Genomic DNA, 20,578 nt, shown 5'->3' with positions numbered 1-20,578 from the left:
TCAAAATTTTGATTTCAAATTTTAAGTGGCCTCCCCGGCAGGCTTTTGCATAAGGCTGCTGCAGAAATTAAATCACGATTAGACGAGACTGAAGCAATTCCATTATTGTACGGGATTCTTATAAGATTCGTATCTCGTAAATGTTTCTGTGAGAGATAACGGTGTTGGAAAAGGCTATGCTGTTTGCATTGCTTGCTCACTTGCTTATTTATCAAATTCAACTCTAGCGATAAGAAAAACGGAAACTAAACTCGCCGTTTTACGGCATTTATATTCTCCTAAATGATGATTATATGAAATTCAAAGAAAGCGATTACTTATCTGATTTCAACAAGACGAAAATCAAGTCTATCCTTCCATGTCGACCAGTACTATTTTTCACTGCGAATTCGGCATTTTTTTCTACGCCACATATACACAGATAAGCATTGTGAGGTATGCAACTGCCGTTTTCTACGATTTTATTGGATTCCCTGATATACAATATCACTTGGCATGCATTTCGTTTTTCTCCAACTATAACGTGTTACTAGTAACCACTCTGGGTAGCCATGATTTTAAATTGTCTGGCAGGTCGCACGAAAAATACTATAGCTATCCGGCACGAAAGAAATTTCACAAAATGCGCTATTTATTTACACTTATATCGGCTTAAATTTACGGTTTTCGTCACGGCACACAAAGATTTTTCGTTTGATTCAGCAGGCACTAATATATTCAGTTAAAAACTATGAGAAAAGGTTTAATAAACAGAGAGCAAACTCAACACGAACTAACAGTTGGCCGTGCTGCCAACTTCCTCGAAGGGGAAAGAAAACGAAAATTGGAATTGAAAAAGTTAAATCAACTGCTTCTACGAAATAACAGTAGTAGAAAGACAGCCAAAGTACACCTCATTGACGACTTTGTGGTCAATAGGTCTTCGTACGAGTTTTCACAACCCCAGCAAAATCTTCTAAATATGGGCCTAAACTTCGCAATTCCTTCACGACCCAATATTGAACAATCGATCATCGATATAGAAGCTGGGATGGACAGTTGTAAACTATCCACAGAACAAACTGGTGAAGTACGCCAAATTTTTTCAAAAATTACTAAGACACTGCCACGTCATGAAAATTCGTCTGATATAAAGACAGTTGAGGAATGACGTAAAAAACCTGTTTTCTATTTAAAAGCAGATAAGGGGAACAAAACCGTCATCATGGACAAGTCTGACTATGATGAACAAATAACCCAAAAAATTGATAAAGGTCCATATTGGCAACTGCGACTTAATCCTCTTGCTGATATGGTAAAACGTGTCGAAAATACAATAAAAGAATGCAAACCCATTTTGGGTAATGCGTTACAAAATCTTCGTGTTTCAAATCCAGTTCTTCCAAGAATAAAGGGTCTCCCCAAAATTCACAAACCTGGAAATGAAATGAGAGAAATTATTTCAGCGGTAGAGGCTCCCACAGAAAAATTGGCTAAATGGCTGGTAAAAGAATTTCAAGCCATGCCCAAGAAATTTCCAAGTCGATCAGTAAAGAGCACTGGAGATTTCGTTGAAAATTTAAGATCCTCGGGTAACATCCAATCTGATGAGATGATGGTTTCATTTGACGTTACGGCCTTATTTCCTAGCGTTCCAGTGAATGAAACCTTAAACCTTTTAGAGGACTGGCTCCTTTCCCAATATTCTGATAATACTTGGAAAAAGAAAGTTGACAGTTTGTTGAAACTTTCACGCCTTTGCATGAAAGAAAACTACTTCACATTTCGTGGTAAATTTTACAAACAGACTAAAGGGGCACCAATGGGGAATCCTCTTTCTTCCTTTCTATGTGAGCTCTTCATGGCAAATATAGAAAGTATATTAGAGAAAAGGAACATCTTACCGATTCGATGGTGGAGGTATGTGGAGGTATGTGGAGGATATTTTTTGTATTTTGAAAAGGGCGGATCTTGAAACTTTTTTCATATCCATACCCATAAAAATATAAACTTCACAATTGAAAAAGAACTTAACAACAGACTCCCTTTCTTGGACGTCGTTGTAGTCAAAAAGTCTACGGACTTGGAATTTGAAATTTATCGGAAACCCACGAATACAAAACGGGTAATACCTAACACTTCAAACCATCCCTTCCAGCATAAAATGGCATCCTTCCATCATATGACCCACCGCATGGAAACTTTACCTCTAAGTGAAGTAGCCAAGCAAAAGGAGCTGGAATATATGTTCGAAATTGCTAAACTTAATGGCTACAATGAAGGTATCATTCAAGCCACTGTTGATAAAAAGAAGCGTGCTCAAATTCGGAAATCTTTTACAACACTCACCCCAATAACAGAAGATCTGAAAAGGGTAGCCGTTGAATATGACGTTAACTTGACACGCCCACTTCGTTCAAAATTTAGGAAATTTGGGATGGATATTGTCTACACTAGTAGAAATACCCAACTCAAAACAAAATTGGGGTCTACCAAAGACCCTATTGATACCCTGAACAAAGCTGGAATTTATAAAATTGCATGCAGTCACTGTGACATGGTTTACATTGGACAAACTAAACGTAACCTAGGGATACGTTTCAAAGAACATTTCGCAGAAGTGACAAAAGCAAGTAAAGTTTCAAAAAATGCCCCACCACACCTTTTCAAATCAAAAGTGGCTGAACATATTTTAAACGAGGAACATCCACTAACTTCGGATAACATTCACCTCCTCCGCCCCGTTAATAATTTATGGAAATTAGACGTAGCTGAAAGTTTAGAAATTTATAAACAACACTCATGCACGCTTCTCAACCAAGTCGCAGGTAAATCAATCTGCTCCCCAAAAACCCCAGACATGGTACGGTAAACAATCGACCGCATAATCCCCTACCTAACTCCATTTAAGAGTGCTAAATTTCCATTTTTACCTACTACAAATAAAAAACAGGATTTACGCTTTGCTCTTTACCAGTCCACATAAGCACTGAGGAAGACTGTAAGTCACAGTCGAAATATCTGCTTGCGGACTGAATTTCAACATTTATTTCCAAAAAATTTAGTAGAGTATAACGGAAACCGATAACTATTTCTTTGATTTCTCAATCACTCTGCTAAGACGCTCGGTATAGATTTTCTAAATTCAGTTCAGTTGTTTTTTTTTTTCGCAAAAATATTGAATGCGGCGATCTTTTTGTTAGCCATTTTACAAGGTTATGTTTGTGTTTGTATGGTACAAACCTACCGAAGGGCCAATTATTTCCAGAAATATACTATATAAGTTTAGGGTCATAAATTTAAAAGAATATTCACGAAAATGTCTCAAAAAAGTCCAAACCGGAGTTTGTACATCGCGGACGCTGCAAAACAGCTTAAATGGAGTCGGCAGACTATCTACAACAAGCTTTCTGATTCACACCAAAGAAAACCAAAGAATTTGTGTAAAATAGGTCCTTATACTATACTATATAATACTATAAAAAATATAATTAAGTTCAAAGTATTTTTATATAGAGTCCTATCGATTTCTTAAATTGTCCAAAGTAGCCCCCAGTCGGAAGCAACAAACAACTTTTTAGTAGCTATATGAACTTTTTTTAATTTCTCAACGAATTCAAATGAAATAATTTCTGGCCGTTACACACATATCCGCGTTAAATATAGGTAAAAATCATTGAGTTCCATTAATTATAATGGGAGTTACAATGACCCAAAGGCGACAACTTGAGAAAAGTGTCGAAAGAAGCCCCGCATGACGGTAATAAGAAGTTTTTTCGCATATTTTTGTATCTTTTGTATTTTTCCGTTTAAATATCAATAGTTATAGCACAGGCATAACACTTTGAACAAATTCTCAATAAATTGTTTCAACTTGACATGACAACAGTTCTTGAGACAATTTTCTGTTTGACGCCTTGGACTCTACATAACAGAGCCTATCGGAATAGGGTTGAGGTAGTCATCAAAATGGATGCGTACCATTTTTATTTGTAAAGCAAAAACACTTCATAAATTATTTTGAATCAAAATAACCGATTTCAATTTGTTTACATTTGACACCTTAGTCCTTTTGCAGCTGTTGCTTGATTCAAGATTAAGACAATGCTTGAGTTATTTCTAGCCAAAACAAATAAAACCGAACTTCTGAATGTAGCGTTTTGATAAAACTAGGATTTTTCCAAAAATCCAGGAAACCCAAGAAATAAAACATGGTAATTTTAATATTTGTTTAAAATAATGGCACATTTTCGTCATAAATCATGACGCGCAGCAACGCGGGCCGGGTATCAGTTATTTGCAATATTAAGCATATCATATATGTTCGATTGTATATCATATATACATAATAAAAAATAAAATAATCAAACAAAACTCACCTAATACGATCGCTGTCGAAAATGCCATCAATACTCGAGAGAGAGAATCTTTACTTTCCAATAATCATTTCTATGAATCACTTCATAATCCACTTTTTCGAGGCTGTAAAACTGGAAAAAAGAAAACACCAGCATGGCCAATGTGAATCATCACTCGTAACACTCGGTCCGGTTTACGTTTCCGAGAAGTATCACTTCGTGTTTTGTTCTGTTCAATAATTTTATTCATTCTGTTTTTATCCATTTCTTCCGTCACAGTATGTTGGTAAGCTTGTTATTTGTTTGTCTGTTGTGTTGTTCACCTTTACCAGTTTCTTGATTTGCTTATTTTTTTTTTGTTCTCGCTCTTATTTCGTCTCATATTGTAGTGTTGGCAATTTGTCATTCAAACCGTAACCGTAACTTGTATCAAATTGTGTTTTTGCACCCCTTTTTTACCATCGCATCTCACTATCAACATTTCGTTCTGGTTTTCTGGGGGTTTTTGGTCGCCGCGGATGACGCGACTCCCGCGCTTCTTTTCGATACCGCCAATTGCTCATTCGTTTCTCGTTTACGTTTTGCATGTGTTTGTATGTGTGATTTTGGTTATATTAGTATTGGTTTAAACAATGCAACACAAGAGTGAAATGTTCGTTCGTTTAGAATTGTTTGTAGGAATCTGCTTTGGTTTAGTGTTCTCATTTTCTTCCTTTTTCTTCGGAAGGAACACGCTTTGATTGGTTTGGAGTACAACATGTGTAAGGTAAAAGAAATGCTTTTTCGTATGGCTGAGTAAGTATGTGTTATGATGCAGAGAGTTTTCTAACTGGATAGGAGTCAGGCTGTATGGAATTGGTATCTTATTCGAACTTGTTTGCAACAACAAGCTTCCTAAATTAGATCGGATTATTCCTATAAACTTTTTGTTGTTTACCGTTTGTAGTAGTTTATCTGTGTACGTGTTGTAATCATAAGATTATATGTTTTTTTTTTTTAAATTGACCTTTACGCATGAGTGAAAGTGTACTTTTAAGATAGATATTTCAAACTCAATAATGGCTAAAATTAGTTTTTGTTGGAAAACATCACTCTAATCTTTTTTTTGTTTCTTGCTAAATTTCTACAGCTTCAAACTATTAAAATCTTCGCAACTTGCTTGCGGTTTTAGGTTACTCTGTCGTATCTACCAAACGTTTAGAACAAATCTAGTTGATCACAAATGTTTGCCAATTTTACTCCAATAATTGCTGATAAAAGACCGCCATTTTACGGCAGTATTTCCTCTGTTTTCTCCTTCTTTACTGTAGTACTACAAAACTTTGAAATACGTTTAGATGATATTTGATTTCGATTTCGAAAGTGATAAGAGAAAAACTACTAGAAAAGTCGAAACTTATGATTAAGGGCATGTTACTAGACAATTTTTTTTTGTTCCTTTCCTCTTGCCTTCATTGCTTCCTTTCTTGCCGTCGGAATATATTTGATATATACTTCGTTTTTTACTAGTCTACGGTTCAAATTGGTATTGGATTTTTATTTTCATGTAATTACGCACAGATAAGTCGCAGTCACACGAGACCGTCACCTGGAAGTCTTATTTAAAGTTGCTCTAGCCTATTTATATATTTTTTTCCCGGAAATCAAAAATTTGTTTTTGTAATTTTCTAGATAATTTATGATCACTCCTTAGTAGTTCGCGCCAAAGCCAGACAGCTTAAGCTGCGTGTTTTTAGACTAACTTTTTTTTGTTTCACTCCTTTTGAAATGTTAGAATTTCAAAGTATTTTTTTTGCTTTCATACTAAAAAAATATTCATTTGTTTTCTGAAAACTACTTTGTATTTTTCTTTTCCTAATTTCTCTTTGCAGTCGGAAAACAACAACGTTTATTTGTCTCTGATTTCGAAACCGGGCAAAGAAAAGAAGAGGCCAGACAAAACGGTAAAGCACAGTGTACGAGTTTTTTGGTTTATCATTTCGTTGTTTTGGATAAGTTTGTGTCTGAACGGTTTCACGCAAACGAGTTAACAACAGCCTCTCAGATTTTGGTGAAACCCACAGTTTTATTAAAATCTGAGAGAGTGCTGCACCTGCTTGAAGTGGCGTAAAATTCCTCAATAAGAAAAGAAAAATCAAAAGCACTTCTTTTTTGTGATCTTTTTTTTTTGCGCTATTCTGGCTATTGATAATTGCGTTGCTAGGTAATAAGTTTTAGTTGAATTTTAGTCAGTTATTAAACAGCCCTTTAAAGATTTCTGTTTTGTTTGTTTTAATTGAATTTAATATCTTTGCATTGCGATGTGCGCGAAGAAGCTGTCCGCATCCGTTCATGTGTGTTTGGAAGAAACAGGAAAACCGAGCGATCTCCTACACTTTTTTTTGTGGTTACGTTTACGGACAGCCAACTTCCGGGTGCATCAAGTGGTTTGCAGCGAATGCCTGTGTGGATGAGTGTGTGTGTATTCGTGGTGGATAATATAATAACTTTTATTAATAACTTCAACAATCAGCTTGCTTCTTAATTGAAAATATGCATTCGAATTTTAACTGCTACGGTATTTTAGGAAACTGGACTAATGAACGTTTGCTGTTTTTTTTATTATTTTTTTTTAATAAGTAAATGTCTGCGTGTGGTTGCTTATTATTTAACCTTAATGTTTACTTGTCAATGTTACTTTGATACGAATGTCAATATTTGAAGTAAAGATTAATATCACAGTAAATATTTCAATTTATTATCGACATTTACACATACACAAACATATTGATCGATCACTTCGGACCTCGCACACTCACACGTATACGCTCGCATTCTGATGGTATATTTGTTGCCTGTCAGTATTAGACAAAAAAGGGGACATCTTTCCTTAGTCTTTTTTTCAAATTCAACTAATTCTAATAAAATTTCGTTTTCCCGAATCTCTACGCTTTGTATTTTGCTACTGTCTACTAGGGTGTATCCTCCTGCTACTTTCTGCTTGGTGTATCGGTTACTGTTTCTGTCTTTTACTTGTAAATATGATGTCTACACAAAATTATTGCTCTAAAAAATGGAATCTGTACTTACTGCTGGAACCGAATGTTAGCATCACTAACGGAAGCTGTAAAATGTCCCATCGTGCCACTAATGGCACCTCAAACTAATAAAAGAAAATAGCACACCCTAAAAAGCTGCTTTCATTTTTCATCTAATTATTCGACAACTATTGACAGCATAAACCAAACAAAAAAAAAAAACCTTTTACTTTTTTCTGCCTCTTCCGCAGGTCAGTCGGTACTAACTTTTTTTCTAATGGAGTACCAAACAAGCACGGGTGCTGCCATAGCAACTCGCTCACTCACTCGCTCGCACACGGAACTGAAAAACAACACCAAAACGGCGAGTCAAACAATGAAGTGTAACAAACCATTGTTTGTCCCTCCATTTTGGGCTCCTAGAGCCGCTGCTTGAAACTACTATTTACTACTACGCCTAGTATCACTACTACCACTACTACTATTACTGCTTTTAGGTACGATATAATTTGCTGTTGTCTATGTGTTTCAGTCGATTTGTTTCTGTTTTCTTTTCGCATTGCCCTGCCGGTCCAGCGGGATCGCGCTTCGTTCGCGGCTGGACCGGCAGCGATTGACGGTTGGTTTAAGAGTTCAATCGATCAGCACGCACGCACCTGAGTTGGGTTTTTGCTTTCGTCATCGTTTTGCTGGTGTGTGTTTTTTTTTTTTTTTGTTGTGTGTATGTGTTAATGACTTTATCAATTGTGCGTGCGTGCGTGCACCAGGGTTTAAATTTTAATAATTACTGAAATATTATCTTTACTTGAAATATATCACACTACTTTGCTCGCTTAGTAGCTTGAATATGGCAACGACTAAAATGTGATGCGCGATACATATTATGCATGTGTGTGTGTTTAGTCGGCTTCGTTTTATTTTCTCATATTATTTGCTTCGACTAGGCGAAATTGGTAGCTTACGCTCGTATGTATGTAATTAATGGGTTTGCAATATTTGATAAGATTTGCGTGATTGAATAGAACAAACTTTTTTCTAGTAATTTTTTCTTCTCAAGCCCTTAGAGCTTGGATCACATCGTATAACAGTAGGCTGTGTCTTGTTTGCAGCTTGCTTGACGCCGTCAATAGCGATCACCTTTTATGGCACGTGTTTCGGTAAAGTAGGTTTCGTACAGTTTTGCTTGATCTGGTTTTTGTCAATATGATTTCGTTTTTAACCAAAAACTTAAGTAATATTTGAAAAAAAGGAATTTTATTGTAAATTCTTAAACGCCAAAAAGTATCGAACCATCACGAGAAAAATTATTGAATGTTATTTTTCTTAAGCAAAACGGTATTGAAAATTACCTCAAAATCATTTTTTCAACAACTTTTCCTTAACGTGTTTTTGTTAAGGAAAGTAGATTTCAAATTTTTTTTTCGAATTACAAAAGACTTGTATGTAATATGTACTCGAAACCCAAAAAACGTACTTCTACCTAAAACCGATGATGTGTTGTAGCAAAGACACATTCGTTATCCAGGATTCAAACCCAACCAAGAATTCACTATTCGTGCCAAACCTCGACACATTTATTCGATATTCTTCACAGCTCTCATTACATGAAAATTAATCGTTTCGTTTCATCATTCTTTCGAAAGAAAGAATACTGAGTTATCGCTGTCGGAAATGTCTATACTCAGCCCTCTTTAAACAATCTTTTTCTCTTATATCTTGGTGACAAACATCGAATGTTATTACAAATCTACCTTTCATCACTCGTATTTCTCTGGATAAGCTTGGCCATTCCGATAGCATTTTTATTGCTAAATAAACTTATAAACTATGTGGAAATACCTGACAAATAAGATGCATGTTATATATTGTATTTTAAAATCTTCTTGACTTTCTCATACTGTACTTTTTCATGAAACGAAACACATCAAGCAACTCTGTATCGACCTACTGAACGAAAAACGTGCTTAGTATCTGGAAGCCTACGCGTAAGTATTTTGTTCTCTTTTTTATGCTAAAAGCATAAATGTTTTGTTGTTGTTTTGTCTTCAGATGGCTAAAACTTACTCACTAGAGCTACTACCTATTGTATCTTCTTTCAAGATAAGATCGATTCTACTCTAAATGTTAAGGAAAGCACAAGTAACCAAATTAAAAATTAGGGCACTATAACTAATAAAAAAAAATAACCCTTCTCATGTGATGTACCTCTCACACGATGCGTCCGGAAATAAAGCATGTAACTGAACCGCCGATTTTGGCAGACAGTAAAATTTAGCAAATAAGTAGTCAAACGAAATCTCTCCTGTGGATGGAACAGCCTACTCTTATACGCCCGTTTTTAGGCAGCTAAAACTGCGCGGAGTAACAGTTTAAAAATCTTACAACACTAGAAGTTGTCAACCAGAACGGGTCTAGATGTTCTTCTAAATGCCCGTTCGCTGCCGTTCTCAGAACAGTCGGGCACTGGACTGGTTGGATTGGCTGTTGTTGTTGCTGCTGCTGATGTTATTGTTGCCATTCGATCCACCCTGGTGCTTACCGGCAGAGTGTTTAGCCTGATGTCATTTACCGCCGGCACCGGTGGATCCGGTGCCATTGTTTATGTTGCTGTTACTGTTGCTAACAGCCCCTGCGGTGCCAGAGGAGCTCAGCGGCGCAGCCGCCACAAGCAGCTCCTCCGGCCTGGGAGCAATCAACGTAAACTGATCCTGCTCGATAGGTTTCTTCAGCCAATCGCCCAGATCCTCTTTGGCAAAGGCGGCAAACAGTTCCTTCTTGGCCTGCTGGTACTCCGGGACGGACATCTTCGTTTCGAAGTAACTCGGTTTGACCTCGCGGAACGGTGCCAGCGGAAGCTTGCTGATGGCGGCTGCGAAACGTCGGTAGAAGGACTGCTTCGATAGGCGGGACATTTTGGTCGTGTTGGTATTATTGTTGATCAGCTTGCCGGTGAAGGAATTGACGATCTCCACCTCCTGGCAGCCGATCACCCAGTTGATGCTGAAGTTTGGCGGCTTGGTTTGGTTGCGGGACTCCGCCGACGTCATCAGCGCTAGGCGCGGCTTGTTCAGCCGATACGGTGGCGGAAGGCCTTGGATCGAATTCTCCACCCGACCGCAAATGGCACTGTTTAATAAAAATAGAAAATATTAGTTCGTGTTGAAATCTTACGACTCTAATGCACTCCAGTCACACTACGCATAACTAACAGTTTAGGTTGATTACGTAAAATTATCCCATCCCCAGCCCTAAAGGTGCCAAACACATGCAGGTCACACAGAAGCTAGGCTTAGGACTGTTCACGACGCGTGCGGGTTGTTCATGAAAAGTCCGCCCTCACACTGGCTACGGTTCTTACCGGTACATGTGGGCCGGATGCAGCAAGCTGCCCAGCACGATCGAGTGCAGATAGATCGGCTCGATCACGGACGCGAGCAGCGATCCCTGCAAGCCGAGTACGTTCCAGCGTGATATTTTGTCCGAGCAGGACATCGTCAACAGACGCTGCCCCTGCAGGACACCATCCCACGTCTGAATGCCCTCGCTGCTCTTGACCGGTATCGTCCCTTCGCCCGATTCCACCTTGGTGCGCAGCTGGCCGCGGGCTTTCCTGTTTATTAGAGTTTTTTGATTCGGAATTCGGATGGAGAAAAAAACAAAACGTGAGCAAGCAGCGAAATTATGAGGTAAGAAAAAAATGTAACAGTTGCGATGTTCCAACGATCGCCACGCTACTCTAGATGGAAGAAGAAATTAGTGGAAGTAACTATCCTACCGATTCGGATGTTTGTCAACATCCATGTTGTCGTTCTCGTGCGGGCTAAACACTCGGGCATCACCACAGGGTGCAGTATTAATGTAGAGATGGAAATTGATGCCATCCCGCAGCTTGTACAGCCTTGAGCCATCGGACGGATTCACGAAGATGCTCTCCTCCGGTTCGGCCGCCGGAATCGATTCCACCTCTCCGTTACTGCTCTTGTTGTTGTTCCTATTGTTATTGCCATTCTTTCCAATGTATTGAGCCACGGGTTGACCGGCGCTAGGAGCCGTATTATTGTTCTTATTATTGCTAAGCAGATCCAGTTGACTGTAGAAGTAGTCTAGCAAACCGCGCCGGGCGATAATTTCCGCATGCGAATCGTTGATAACCGAACCGGTGACACTCATGTGCTCACCGCTTACGCACTTGGTGCCGGTCGCTAGCGAGATGACCTGGAAAAGTAATGCTTGGTTATTTCTAAGCTATTTATGGAAGTACATTTTGTTGTGAATTTTTTAGGATCCCATGTAGAATTACGTCTTATGGCAGCATAGAGGTGCAAATTGAAAAACCGAAAACATCGAGAGTGTCGCGAAATTCTTATAACTCAGTCATTTTCTAACGGATTTCTTTTATTCTTACAAAAATCGATTGAAAAATTAGTTGTGCGTTCCCCAAAATGCGCAAAATTGTGATTTTCTGACGCTAGCTGTTGTGCTACTGTAATGTTAAAAAAATTAGAGCCTTTTTAAACGTATATTTCGATCAGAGTTCAAAGTAAGGCCAAATATCAGCCAAAACTATTAGTCTCAATACAAATCAAACTTAACATCCACTCACTACCTTTTTCCCCCAACATAGCCGACACTAAAGTATACAAACGATTCGGCTAGATAACAAAACGAAATTAACGCAAAATTCGAATATTGCTACCCGCGAATTTTCATTTTTTTTGCCGCGAATTAGTAGTATTTGTAGTAATATGTTTGTATGGTTTTTGTTGCAACACCCGCTCATTCCATTGCAGGTTTATAAGTCGGAAGGACCACCAGATAAAATCGGCGGACCACACTGGGGATACCCTTCCATAGCACTAGATTTTGGATCTCCCGTCTGTGTGGGAAGCACCGTCATACAGGCATGTATGTCCGAACAAGTTAGTGATTCTGTCCGGATCTGGCGCGTTCGATTCCACCCGTTCAGGCACTGATGTTTGTGTGGCCCAGCGATGAATAATTAGTGGCAATTCTGGTTCCGTTTTTCACAATGTGCAATGCAAAATTTTTGTGTCTATTCTTCTTGTAATTTTCTTTTTCGAAGCAGAGTTCAGTTCCACCCACGCTGTTCTACAATTTCAAATGAATGAATCAAGTCTGTTAATTCTCTTGTCATTGCGAATTACCATATGATGCGGGATGATTTTCGTTTTCTTATTATTTTTGTCAGTTTTTTAAACTCAATTAAACTGGTAAACACACGTTTTGCCGTAGAGCTCAAACTGGACAAAACTGGAAGATTTCAACAATCCTTGTGATTTTTTATGCTCCTAACAAAGATAACTTTTTCAGAGACCTAAATAAGTTTTCCCGTAAGCCAACGTAGAAGCGACTAACACGGCGAGCACTTGCTGTGCGGTATTTTGACGCACTTCTGCATACATAGCGGCTCCCAAATTCACAGGAGTTGTTGAAAAGCTATAATCTGTTTAAGGCAACTATTTTGAACTTTGGAGCAACATTTTTTTGCTTTTGTCGACCAGTGTTATCAAACGATTTTCCCTAGTTGTGTCGTTACATCTGAATGGTAGTTTTATATGTGTTAGATTATACTACATGGTGAGGTGACTATTAATATGAGCGTCACTGTACCGACCTCAACCTTGCATCAAAATAAAAAAAAAAAAACATTTAAACAAATTAGGGCAAATATTCCATTATGCAACACACACCAGCGGATGCAAGTACAAAGGAGGCATCAAATTACCCGTAGCGAACGGCATGGTGTTCGACTATGAAAAAAGCAAAACACGCATATTTCCGCGTTCGTCTGATTCTTCTCTCATCGGAACACCGAATACCCAGATCTAGAGTCTATGTTATTAGATGTATGTTAGAAACCTTCATCACAAATTCAAAGGATGTAAAAGGGGTCCACTAGATGTAACACTAAAAGGTATCTACGCTGGCTTTATCACAGATTTCTAATTCTCATAAATCAAACAAGCTTTATAATTAGAATATGATCGTATTTTGTGAGAAACATTGCTGGGACTTTTTGCGCCACTTTTTCATCGTTTGGAATGAATGTAGAACTGCGGCACATATGCCTCAGTAGGAGGAATAAAAAAATTTATTTCGAGCTAGTGTATTGGCTAACTTTCCTGGCAACAGCAAACGTACGGAAGTCTGAACGTGGCTGCTTTGCCACTTGTCTTAGGTGCCATCTCAATGATCTCTAATGTACTTCTCATCTAATGTACTTCGCACACAACGTTCGTCTGTATACCTACGAATAGTTTGTAGCACAGTTCGTCCCTTTTTTACATTCCCTCATTCTATCACCTACACCGCACCACCTGCTTGTTGCATTAGTCCTCTCCGTAGTTACTCAAGACAATCAGACCCCGGACGAACACATAAGATTCGCACAGATTTCCTATGCTTTCTCATATTGAAATCGTGGGCCCCTAGGTAAGGAATTCTGAGAAAATAATCCTCAAGACAGCCCTGTCTATGAACCAGGATTCTTGAATGAGATTTGTGTGATGAGAATCCGTAGGATTCGAAAGCTTTCGCTTGAAAGGATTCTCAAAACTGAAAATTCGGCCATTTGTTGGGCGGTTGTTTTATAGAAACCGGCAGTCTTTAAAAAGGTGGAAGGGGCCTAAAATGGCATTTGGGATCGTTTTCCTCTATCTGGACCTCATCCAAATTCCGAGAATACCTATATTGAATGGTATTCGACCTTATTTTATTCGATTATTTTTATGGCCACTAGAAGCCCCTGTGGAAACTCTTCTGGAAAGACCATTTCGAGGGCATAAAACCAGAATACCAAAAAACATACAAATGGCCTGTAAGTATAAAAAACTTATGTCTGGAAATAATATGGACCAAGCACTCCTATAGCCCGATGGTTAAAAAATGAAAATTCCTCATTGAGAAAAGTTCCATTTCAGCAAAACTAAATTCACTAATATTTTTTATTTGACTTGAAAGAATATGATTCAGGAAGTCCAATAATGTGATTTGATCAGATTGTCTCCACATCGCAGAAATGATTCCTTTCGCGATTCCGTCACCGAATTATTGGTATCCTTAGAATTCTTACTCAGGATTCTCCATGTGTTAGTTATTGACGGGGTTTTTCATCATATAATTTTGTTCACCGTAACATCGCGGTTCAATTCAATCGAATTTGCAAGTTACATTATTTGGTCGGAGCAGTGGAAGCAAATTCAAGGGAAAGACAAAATCCCTTTCATCTCGAACTGGGCTTTAATTCGCGGTAGGTCGAACTCATCGTCTATTGCGTGATGGAAATTAAGTGCGTAGGTGCTGGAGTACCTGTCGGCCTGACGACTGTAATGCAGAATCTTGCTACAGAAAAGTTGAAATTGGCGGGGAAGGCTGTTGGAGGTAATAATAAAACAAAAATTATCTAGCGTCATCTGCAGTTTGAAATTCGCAATGATGAGGAATTGAACAATCTTTTATCCGTCGTCATTATTGTCCATCCAAGCAGTTCTGCTCCCGCATAAAACGGGAAAGATGACATAATTCAACTAATTCCCAGGGAAGCTGCGTAGCCGCAAGGTTACAGAGTCCGCTTTGCCAAGCGGATGGTCGTGGGTTCAAATCTTAGTAGAATCAGGCCATTCGATGTCAAAAAGGACTTTAAGTATGAGTTTATTCTCAGGCTCCCCACCACTTACCCTTTCTTTACGCTGAATTCTATAATACCTTTGCGTGACTTCCTCTTAACAAAAAATAAGTCCCTCTTATCAATAAAACTGGCCAGAAGGACGCACGACGAAACTTCTCCAGGGAATTATAATTGGCGATATTTGGCAGGAGGAAGGAAGCTCGCTATAGAAGAACAGTAAGCGTGTCAAACGAGGAGAAGTACATTACACACAAGCACTGATCAAAAATAATAATAAGCATGCCACTTCTCAATAGCGGTATTGCTAAAAATAGAAGTGCGGGATACAGCAGACACCCGGGCATATCTCACAATAGATCAACGATTCTGGTCGCAGTGAGGAAGTCCATACAGGAAAAAAAAACTAATTCCCAGCTTTATAAAAACTAGAATCAACCGTTCTTTTAAGGACACCACATATTTTCAATAAAAGTAGTGCAACTGAGTTTTTTCCTCTATTTAAAATTTAAAATTTGACATAACCTTTTCATCGAGCGTGATTTAGTCTTACACACGCTGTCTTGTTTTAACTTATAAAACTGTGTCCCGGCAATTTTTATCATTATTTTCGATATTTCGATTATCCTTTTTTTTCCCACCAATCATGTAATAAAAAAAAAGATTGTAACCAGGGGCGACTCGTGGCTTTGAAACCTACCTGTTCAATTTCAAACTCAGAAAATCACTTTTCGAGGAAGCAATGACAAAAAATGTCTGCGAGAAAACGCAATTTATTCTCTTTGTTGCTATTGTAAAATAAAAGATGAAACATCCAACTTTCAATTAGTTTTAACAATATTTTATACAATTTTTGCCTGACGCCCCCATGTGCAATGCACAGGTAAGTATGAAAAACTGCACACCTATGGACGAGTCGCCCTGATTGTAACTGATATTCACCGCTTCACACCATTAAACTGATTGACCCCAATAGCACCCATAGGATTTCAGTCGCCGATCTGTTTCTCTATATTTTTTTATCGAAAGTAGACACTTCAACTGGGAAAAGTTCCAAATTTCAGGAGATATTAAAATATAAAAATGAAATTTTTTTTTTTTCAAACATGATAACAGAACAACCATCAAGTGTATTTTTGTAAACGTTATTGATTGGGCTTTCAGAAAAACGTGCGGATTTGTGGCTTTGTGGGTGAAGAAAAGAGGATAAACAAGAAGAAAATGAGAAAAAAATCATTATTTTCAACTTTGTTGATCGGCATCTTTTTACTCCCAGGAGCACCCGGGCTTGGTCTATGTTTTTTTTTCAAATTTCAGGTGTCTACTAACAATTTCTAAAGATTTTTGCTGCGACCACCTGCGACCAAGCGTTTAAAACCGTTTTGAAATTTTTTGATCCCTCTAGAAAATACACAAATTCAAACATATTGTCACCCTATTTTATGACTAGATACCCTAATTGGCAAATGAAAAATGAATGCCTCACACATTAGAGGCATTCAAAAGCGTATGAGAAACGAGAGGGCAGCCTCTGGAAAGGAGAGTGGGAGGTGCTGGATTCCGAAAAAGTCAATGTATAATTTCCGCTTTTCATATAAAAAATCCTCGCAGCTTGTTTAGATCATAACAAGTAGAAAAAATAACAAAAGTGTTGAAAAAATGATAAAAATATTTTTGTCCGCTTGTTTGTAGAAAATGTCCCAAAATGTCGAGTGTATTTCCAAGCCTTTTGCAAGAAATACTTTGACAAATAACAGGCTGTCGTAGTTCTACTTTGACTTGCGGTCGTGCCCTCTAAACAACCTCTTTAGCTACGTGATCTTTTAATTGGCATTCAGAGCGCCTACTTTTGAGTTATGATGGTACCAACTAGCAAGAAATTAAATTTGAAAAAGATCCAAAGGCAAAAATAAATTCATCATTTGGGCGCACCTTACAGTAAAAGAGGGCAGTTTAAGCGCCAAAGAAAATGAAATACAAATCTAACGACTCAGCAATAAGATTCAGAATGAGTATACAAAATTTAAACAAAATCTAAACATTTTTCAGTTTAAACTTTCAGTTGGCCTTGAGGTACGATACAGGTTTAAGTTATCGAATCTCGACTGAGAAATGAAATTGAACGGTTATAAAATAACGTCGCAGTCAAAATGTCCTTAACCATTTCCCGGAGGAGAGAATTTTTAACGATTTTTAACTCAAAAAATGACCTTGAAGGTCTCTTATTACTCAGCAACTACATGCACGATTGACACAAACTGTATTGCATATTGAAAATCAATCTGTTCTCTTTATCGTATGAAATAGTGTCATCGTTTAAAATTTCAAGTGTAATTTTTAGGCTTAAAGCAAAGTTTAGGTGTCAGGTGATACCATACAGCAGGGAATGAAAGGTAAATTAAATTTTGGTGGAATAAATCAAAATGTCACAGAAATCCAATATTTTCAGTGCCACAGTACTACTCATGCTATAATAACCTAATGGTTTTTGATTATCACATGCAGACCCGCGGTAGCCTGCGCACGTAGTCAGTGTATTGTTGATCACGCGCCTCCATATGTTTCATTTTCCTTTCAAAAATTGTCTTGTAATTTTCGATTTGGAATTTCGTTCTTCCCCTCATAATTCCCGATAACAAATCACCAGAACTCACCTTAGCCGTTTTAACGTCATATGCCTGGGTCATCACAATACCAGCTAGCACCTTCCGGCGCGAATAGACGTCGTTGCCCTTCATCACCTCATTAAACTTCTCGATGACCAGCCTAAAAAAAGAGGAAAACCATCAACATCAAACACATTAAACAAAAAACCCATAAAACAGCCACTCACTTCCCAATCGAATCGGCAAACGTCTGGGGCAACTCGACGTTTTTCTGATCGTAACACCCACCAGCATCGCCATTCAGTCCAGCCCCAGCCGGACCGCCACCGACGCCTCCACCAGCGCCTCCTACACCCCCACCGGACGCATTCATAAGCGCCCCAAACTTGGCCTGCTGCAGGGGGCTGAACGAGATGTTGCACATCGAGGCGAGCGCCGCCTTGGCAGCCGCATTTTTGGCCATCTTCTTTGACGGGCCGGTACCCTCGAACCGCTGACCGTCGACGCTGACGACAACGGTGAACTTGGAGTGCTGCAGTCCGTCCGTCGAGACGCACTCGAAGGTCGCGTCGGTGAACAGCTCGTGCAGCAGCATAACCGGACCCTTCTCCGGTTGCGGTTTCGGCGGCTGACCCGGTGACACGTTCCGCGATGCGTTCGCTGCCGATGCCTTGAGCTCTGCGGGGGTTGACGAGCGGGACGTGGCACGGAGAAGAAAGATAACAACAAGAGCGGGAAGGTGGTTTTCGAGAGTTGTTTTGATAGATGTTTTTGGTTTGGAATTGCGATAAGATTAATTGTTGTTGTTGTTGGATGAAAGTTGTTGTATAGTCGATAGGTTCGGGTTGAAGGATGAAAAGATGAAAATGTTATTATTACGATTATTATTGAAAATATTTAGCTCTCGGATGGTCTGGTTTACAAAATACAAAACACATTCCGATTAAAACCTAACAAAACTAAAGAGGTGTGTACTTAATCAATCAATCATTTCAAACTTAGAGGTGTTAGTAGGTTCAGTGAACTTTTAGTTGATACATCTCGGGGAAAAACTCGTGCGGTCAAATAATTCGAACTGATGAAACGCGTTTTTGTCGAGCAATTCTAGGATCCAGTAATTTTGATTACTAGGTAGAAAGATAAGAACAGAACCAGCCCTATATAACTTCCTAGTGGAACGGGTAGCCAATTAGAGCCGGTTAACATAATTCCAGGTCAATCTTTAGGACCATCAAAATCCAGAAATTGTGGGTAGTATTTTGCTTAGCTTGGTTATTCGGAAAAGGAAAAAAAAAAGAGAAAATCGAGAAAAACCTTGCTGTTATGAAACATACAGAGTTATTTGTAGGGAACATACATGAGAGGCACTTCACATCTATGCCGTGAGACCAAACAAACCGGAAGTTGTTGGCAATCTCTCGCTAACATAAACAATCTGTTGGAATGGTGCAAATAGGATGCTTACTTGCTTTGGAAAAAAAGGGAAACCAACAGTCCCTAGTGGACTGCATTTGTTGGTTGGCGGTTCGAGAGAAAAAAGCAACAGAGGAACGATAAAAATGGGATATTCAGGAGAAGATATTTACAGTTTCAGAATATTGTATTATACAGCATATATAGAGACGTATTCACGCAGACGATGTCTGCGTTACACCACACTGAGCCACAAATCTACACGTTTAATTTGACTACGATAATATTTACACTAGGAAATTGTGAAACACAGTTAGCTCAAGCGGACGGGCGACGTTTGTGTAAAGTTCGTAGAGAGTCAATTTATGTACAAAGTTCGAAGGAAGAACGGAAACAATATGCCGGCAGTTACTGGTTCCACTTCTTCCCCGCTACAATAGTTTAAATATATTTGAAAAGATCAATGAAAATGTTGTCGCTTGATTTCGGTTAAGCAGAAATGAAGAAAAAAAACTTATCAGAGCGAAACAAAAATCAAAAGATTCAAAAAAATGGCTCGTCTTCGCAGGAAGCAAGAACGAAAAAAAAGCTTTGTCTTGATCGATCGATTGAACGGACTAGAGAGCGAAAGCCATTCGAATACGGAGTGCCACGAGTGTGTCAGCCAGTGGGATCAAAACACAAACGAGCGAGCGAGCGCGCGAAACGGGCAAAAAAGTGGGATCAAAGGAACGGTGTGTGATGTGTCAGTAGTTGTGTAAACTTAAGAAAGTAAAGTAGCAAAATAAATTCGAAAAACTTTAGGCAGTTTTTTACGCCTCCCAAAAAAGTTTGGTAAGAGATTTTGTTAAAGAAAATCAGTATATTAAAACTTTTTTCACGCCAGCCGGCTGCCCAGCGACACACTGTGGTCCAGAAATCAAAAAAGGTGGTCAAAAGTCATTTTCTCGTAAACGTTACATTTTAGAGCAATACTGTCTTCGGGAAAGTTTTCGAGTAAAAAAAGATCCTTCTTTGGACTTTAACAGATCCGTGATTAATCCCCCTAAAAGTGAGATAAAAAAGTATTTTCTCTAAAAATCAATATTTTTTATCGTCGTCTTTGGCAAAGTTTTCCAAAATAATATAGAAAAAAACTTTGCTGAAGACACTAGGTAGCTATTTCTCAATCTTACTGAGCTATCTGATTATGTTCAATGATGTTTTAAAAATAAAGTTTTTGCCGTTTAAATTCATATTTTAACCTACTATACCTCTGATATTCTCACTGAACTTTTAAAACAACATCAGACCTTTATTTTTTATATGTTACAGCAGACTTTAATTTATGATATTTAGGTTTCTATCAATATTTCCTGCCAAAAAATTTACTTTTGACAAGTAATTTTCGGTTTTCTGCCGTTTCCCAACACATCCCACGGCAAGATTACCACCAATTGAATTGTCCATGTGCTCTGCACGCACGGCAGTTAAAATTTCTTGCAGAAATTTGCAGAAACTTGTAAAATCATGGAACAAAACAACTTTAACGTAAGTTTATTTATGTCATGTTGATCAATA

The 20,578-nt window shown here is 38.4% G+C and overlaps 1 protein-coding gene across 5 annotated transcripts in view; it reads right to left on the bottom strand.

Moving 5' to 3' along the window:
- Positions 1-4,559: 4,559 nt before the first annotated feature.
- LOC129734024 (double-stranded RNA-specific editase Adar) overlaps positions 4,560-20,578 on the bottom strand; it is a 92,729-nt gene continuing 76,710 nt past the window's right edge. For all 5 annotated transcript variants that reach the window (XM_055695721.1, XM_055695723.1, XM_055695724.1 and 2 more), the window contains 5 exons: positions 17,833-18,283; positions 17,654-17,765; positions 11,130-11,569; positions 10,713-10,964; positions 4,560-10,480 (listed from right to left, as the gene is read on the bottom strand). In XM_055695721.1, coding sequence (XP_055551696.1) covers positions 9,916-10,480; positions 10,713-10,964; positions 11,130-11,569; positions 17,654-17,765; positions 17,833-18,283 — 1,820 coding nt within the window. In that variant the 3' untranslated portion in view covers positions 4,560-9,915. The remainder of the gene's footprint in view (positions 10,481-10,712; positions 10,965-11,129; positions 11,570-17,653; positions 17,766-17,832; positions 18,284-20,578) is intronic.

The sequence above is a fragment of the Wyeomyia smithii genome, chromosome 1, assembly GCF_029784165.1.
Source record: "Wyeomyia smithii strain HCP4-BCI-WySm-NY-G18 chromosome 1, ASM2978416v1, whole genome shotgun sequence".
NCBI lineage: Eukaryota > Metazoa > Arthropoda > Insecta > Diptera > Culicidae > Wyeomyia > Wyeomyia smithii.
Note: the sequence above shows the minus strand (reverse complement) of the source record. Positions and strands in the feature narration are given on the sequence as shown.